Source organism: Phoxinus phoxinus, assembly GCF_949152265.1.
Source record: "Phoxinus phoxinus genome assembly, chromosome: 21".
Taxonomy (NCBI): Eukaryota; Metazoa; Chordata; class Actinopteri; order Cypriniformes; family Leuciscidae; genus Phoxinus; species Phoxinus phoxinus.
The window spans coordinates 17,090,421-17,096,421 of record NC_136896.1 but is presented as its reverse complement, the minus strand read 5'-3'; the positions used below and the strand labels follow the sequence as shown (position 1 = coordinate 17,096,421).

At 38.1% G+C, this 6,001-nt stretch overlaps 1 protein-coding gene across 1 annotated transcript; it reads left to right on the top strand.

Annotated features, from left to right (window-relative positions):
* Nucleotides 1-257: 257 nt before the first annotated feature.
* Nucleotides 258-4,758, top strand: noxo1b (NADPH oxidase organizer 1b). Its single transcript, XM_079594968.1, has 8 exons — nt 258-552; nt 645-725; nt 808-880; nt 1,936-2,119; nt 2,310-2,518; nt 2,604-2,720; nt 2,807-2,924; nt 3,791-4,758. Exons 1-8 carry the CDS (start codon nt 412-414, stop codon nt 4,380-4,382), a joined length of 1,515 nt encoding a protein of 504 aa, XP_079451094.1. The 5' UTR covers nt 258-411; the 3' UTR covers nt 4,383-4,758.
* Nucleotides 4,759-6,001: the final 1,243 nt, after the last annotated feature.

The following is a 6,001-nucleotide window of genomic DNA, read 5'->3' as shown; positions in this document are numbered from 1 at the left end:
CACTGTAGTCACTTGGACTATTTTAACGATGTCTTTACTAACTTTTCTGGGCTGGCAGATGCTAGATAGATGCTAGATAGATAGATAGATAGATAGTGTTGTTGTTTTCTTGTAAGTAGGCCTAATAAACTTCAGCTCAGACAACAATGACGTTTTATCAATGACAAAATTGTGTCATAAATTTTCCCCACATTGGTTTGAAGACAACACTGACGTTTCATTCCTGACAAATTATTGTGTCATCATACTTCTCCCTCTCTCACTCAATTTCGCACGTGCCCGCAGCCGCTTATCAGGCTATAGCCGCTTAAGGATTTTTTTTTTTGCTTATCAGATTTCTCTTTCACTGTTCACTCACGTGAGATAAACAACACGCCCATGGCTTTCGGCTATAGACTATAAATTACGAGGATGCTGGTGATGCTGAAAGAGAACAAGGAAGGAGAGATTTCTTACTGTGATCATTTATCAGAAACAGAGTCAGCTATGTGTGACCCTCGCTTTCCTGTCGATGTCCGTCTTATCGGAGTACTGAAAAAGGACAAGGACAAAGTAAGAATATGATATATTCGTAGGATAACTTTAAATACTGTCAATGCTATTGGATGTATGATTATAATTGTTTGTTTGTTGATTTGTTACAGAAATACATTACATCTGTGCTATGGTCAGACCAGAGTGAGCTGATAGTGTACCGATCCCTCCGAGACTTCAGAACGCTCCATGTAAGTTTTACAGCCATCTACTTAGCACAAATTGTTACTAAAATGAAAAACTCATTATTTAATTTACATTTCTTTCCAACAGAGGCAATTAAAAAATAGGTTTCATGTGGAAAACCAATTTCGGAAAGAGGATAGAGTGTTACCCAGATTTGGAGGTATGATTAACAGTTTTTTAGGAGATTAAAATGCACGTTGAAACATTTAAATGTACAATTTTTGGTAACACTTTATTTTACAGTGTCATTGTTACATGTTATGTACTTACCATATTAATAACAGTAAATTATTCATAATTACATGCAACTAACCCTCAACCAAATCCTAATCTTACCCCAATTCAAAAAAGTTACTCAATATTACTCACTACGTAAATATATAATTACTCTGTACACTCTAAAAAATGCTGGGTTGTTTTAACCCAATGTTGGGTCAAATATGGACAAACCCAAACTTTGGATCAAAAATGCAATTTAAAAATTTAACCCAATGGCTGGGTTTGTCCATATTTGACCCAAATATTGGGTTATAACAACCCAGCATTTTTTAGAGTGTAAAAATTACACCTTAAAGGGATAGTTCACCCAAAAATGAAAATTCTGTCGTCATTTACTCACCCTCAAGTTGTTTCAAAGCTGTATGAGTTTCTTTCTTCTGCTGAACACAAAAGAAGATATTTTGAAGAATGTTGGTGACCAGACAGTTGCTGGACCCCATTGACTTCCATAGTATCTTTTTTTCCTACTATGGAAGTCAATGTGGTCCAGCAACTGTCTGGTCACCAACATTCTTCAAAATATCTTCTTTTGTGTTCAGCAGAAGAAAGAAACTCATTCAGCTTTGAAACAACTTGAGGGTGAGTAAATGATGACAGAATTTTCATTTTTGGGTGAACTATCCCTTTAAGATAAAGTGTAACCCATTTTTTTTCCAAGTAAAAATTTTGTTTCAGCCTGACTTATAATAGCATGCATAAAGTAGTAACAAATTCCTGTATTTACTTTACATATTGATGCTCACATTGCAAAGCCTTTCAAATATTAATTATAATAATATATTATAATTATACTATTTTATGTTGGAGGGAAACAGCTGAACTTTGTCTAAATGTCCGCAGTACTCCCATTAACCCCCTAGAGGGCCCTGTTAAATACAACTCTTTTATCCACAATGTATTTGTTTTGTTGTTCATTGAGATTTCTGTTGTTTACAGCTCTGTGCATAATGCCATCATTTCAATTGAAAGCTCTGGCTAAGTCACTGTCCCGTCTGAGGAATCTGGAGAGCTACTGTTCCAGCCTGTTGCAGTGTGACACGGCTGTGTCACATTCCACAGAAGTCATTCAGTTTTTCCTGCCAAATGAGAAGGAGCTTCTGCCAGAATATACACAAAACAGGTAGGCCGTGTAGATTATCTCCCTGCGGCAAATAAGTAGGTAACTGCAGCATTCCAAGAATAGAAAACTAGCTCACTTCATATTTCTGATTTGATCTGTTTTGGTTGGCAGAGTTTAACATCCGTGTCAACCTGCTGGAATGTGTTTGTGCAGTAAATGTCGGTTAAAGCTGCTCTTTTCTCCCTACAAGTGTGATGATTCTGCAATCAAACAGCATCCCCACTGTCAACGGAGGACCTGACTTGGCAAATAAACGTCTGAGCAATGGCAACGTGACCCAGCCTTTTGTGTCCAAGACATATCGATGTGTGGCTCTGTATGAGACTAAAGATACAAAGAACAAGCCCTTTAAAGTAGCTGTGGATGAAAGACTGGATGTGCTCATCAAAGACAAAGCAGGTATGTATATTCCTTAAGGAAGTGAACTAAAGTTCATAGTGCAGATCCTTACAGCTTCTTAATATTTTTTCCGTGGTGTGATCAGGTTGGTGGCTTGTCGAGAATGAGGATAAACGTCTAGCTTGGTTTCCTGCTCCGTACCTGGAATTATGTGATGAGGAGGAAGAGGACGAGGATGAGTTTGACTCCCCTACTTTTGAAAGTAAGAGTACAGCTGTTACAAAAACGTTATGCGTTATTGAATCTCCAAAGATAACCTTGCTAACTGAACCATTTTCGTTCCCCTAGTGTCTCTGTATTGCGCAACAAGAAGTTACACATCTAAAAAAGAGGACGAGCTGTCTCTGAGCATCGGTTCTGTTGTGGAGGTGTTACAGAAGTCTGATAATGGCTGGTGGCTTGTTAGGTAATTAAAGTCGTTTACTCCAATTACATTGATATTCAGAGAATGATAGGAATTATCTTAAGACCGATGAACAGTATCAATAGACACAATGTACAGGTATGTGGACGATTATTATCTGATTGGCCATTTGCAACATTCTGCATAATGGCTGCATAAACTATATGATTGACCTGCCCTAGCAACCTATTTCCTACATAGCATGTCTTTCGTTTGCTTCTGACATATTATGCAAACTAGCAAGTAGCCTGGCAAGTAGCCTTGCAATAACCATAATATAGTCAGTCTGCCATTATTTAAAAAAAACCTCATATAAATACTACATAAATATTAATATAATTTACATTTATTCATTTAGCAGACGCTTTTATCCAAAGCGACTTACAAAGGAGAAACAATAGAAGCAATTAAACTAGCAGTAGGACAACAGTATGTAAGTGCTATGACCCTTCACAGTTTAATCTAACGCAATTATTTTTTTTTATAATTTGAAAACTGTTTTCTCTTTTAATATATTTTTTATGTAATTTATTTATGTGATGGCAAAACTACATGCCATTTCTTCATTCTCACATGATCCTATAGAAATCAATCCAATGTGTTTTGATAGATAGATAGATAGATAGATCGATCGATCGATAGATAGATAGATAGATAGATAGATTTTTTATCACTGACAAATAATGTCATAACTTTTCCCACTCTTGCTTTGAAGACAACACTGACGTTTTATTACTGACAAATATTATTGTGTCATAACTCCCAAAACTAATATTTAAATCTCTAAATGCAAAAAGGATTTTCTCTAAATGTACATGATGTGTCTGTCCCATACAAACCTTAACCTTCAGCTTGTATTCCCTGTGCAGATACAACAGAAAGGCAGGATATGTGCCCTCCATGTACCTGAAGCTCTACAGCAGCCCCAGCTTTGGCCTTCAGACTCTTCAGAGGAAACTTCACAGCTCCGCTATCAACCTGTCCGTCAACAACTCTTTAAAGCCTGAGCCTCAGGTTCACTCACGAAACAGAATGAATAGTTTCCTCAGCTCCAGCTCTCTGGAAATGCTGTCAGAGCCCCAGAGCCAGAACAGCGATCCGGGACAGCTCGAGGAGTCTGGCAGCTTCAGCGATGATGGAACCGACTTCAGCTTCAGTTCCTCGGACACCACCTCCATGAGCCCAAGCATGTCCAGCTCAGAGGGGGAAGAGGGCCTGAGAAAGCAGGATAAAGAGCCAGACAGCATTGATAGTGGTATGTCCAGTGGCCAGTCCAGCCCCATCAGCTCAGACACTGGCCACGCTATGAAAGGAGTCGTAGCTCCCAGGATACCACCCCGACCACAAACTCAGGAGATCCTACGCCGCTGCACGACCTACACCCGTAAAGTTGCTCTGGCGACATCTGCACGCCTTTTTGCGCCTGAAAGAGAAATCATTGTAGATGGAGGTAGAGATTGAAAGGAGTGGGAGAGCGTATGGGTGCAAATGATAATAAGAGACTTTCTACCTATTTTTCATCATCTTTGAGTCTTAAGGTAAAACAACATTAATCTGGGTTTATTATCATCTCCTTGTAATTTGGGGCTATATTAGATATATCTCAAATTAATCATGCGTTTTAAACATAACCTTATGGTAGTTACAGTGTACATAATATTTAATGGATTGGTTTTTCAGTATTATTATTATTTTTTTTCATTAACCTTATATTCAGACTGTTATATTTTTGTCTTGAAGTTAATAGTATTCCATACTGGAAAAAAAAAATGTTTTGGACCTTTGCTTGTATACTTGCATATGTTTCAATAAATGTTTTGACTGCATTTGAATGATTCTGATGTATTGGGACGTTTCATTGAATGAGGTAATTTAATATATAGGCTACAGACATATTTGCATGCACACATAAATAATTATATACATATATAATATATAGATAACACAATACAGAATCAAGCACTAAATATATGAATAATTTCCAGATCATAAAAAATAGATTGCTGAAGACACTGTAGAAAAGACGTGTCAGCATTGAGACTTGCTATGTTGCACCCAGCGCAATTGACTTTTTAGTGAAGGTTCAGCGAAAAGAGGAGGCGTGTTCCGGCGCAAACGTTCCCTGGTGCCATTTTGCAGTTTGAGAAAACAATTCCGCCACAGACCAGGAAAAACCTAGTCTAAAGTCAGTTGCACGTTATATAGCTGCTATTTTAATGGCACATGCTTGGCCATAATGTAGCGTGTGCACAACGCGCATACACTTTGCTTCTCTCTTCTACACAGACTCAGCAGTTCCCATTTTTGCAAACCATACAGAATTACAAGGGAAATATTACCACACGAGTGAAATCATTGTGGTGTCCATGAAGATGTGAAAAAAAAATAGGCATAAAGCTTACACATTTACCCAAATTATTCAGGCTAATTGTAGTAATGACGGATCAAACCTGTTTGATCAATAGTGGTACTGGCAAGACACATTGGTATAAGGACATCTGACAAAGTGGGTTGTCTGTCAAGAACCAGGAAACAAAATTCTGAAGACTGCAAAATCAACTTTACCGCGTGCGCCTAGCAAATTCGCCGTTATAATATCAATCCACCATGGAAGAGCGCCTGCTTTTAAATGGATTGTGAGAGGACGCTATGGTTGATTTATTGGACGTTACGCCCAAACCACACCTATGAGTAATGTAGATGTAGCTACTTCAGACCAACCCATTTTAGATTTGCATCGGGCGCAAGAGTAATTTATCCCGCCAGTATTAATAGCAACAACGCCCGAGATCCACCCACAAAGTTAATTGGGTTTCAGATCGTTAAAATAGGGCCCTTGCAGTGTAAATGCAGTCTAAAGATACTCACAGCACCTTCCTGTACAGCAATCCTTAAATAATGATCTTCACACGAATCACCTGTGAACATTAATTTCATTAGGGAGTACCCATTCACATTAAGTGTAGGCCTACATAAAACATTGAGTCATCATCACACTATGTTCCCTGGCTTCATACTGCAAATGTATAATTATATTAGGCCTACTATCAGAGTGTTGAGTTTGTCTTTCTGAAAATTCC

What these genes read in the sequence shown, in the direction of transcription:
- noxo1b (XM_079594968.1), top strand. Translation starts at nt 412, where the DNA reads ATGCTGGTGATGCTGAAAGAGAACAAGGAAGGAGAGATTTCTTACTGT. An exon ending in TGACTCCCCTACTTTTGAAA is followed by an intron (nt 2,721 to 2,806) that starts GTAAGAGTACAG and finishes TCGTTCCCCTAG; the next exon opens with TGTCTCTGTATTGCGCAACA. An exon ending in AATGGCTGGTGGCTTGTTAG is followed by an intron (nt 2,925 to 3,790) that starts GTAATTAAAGTC and finishes TTCCCTGTGCAG; the next exon opens with ATACAACAGAAAGGCAGGAT.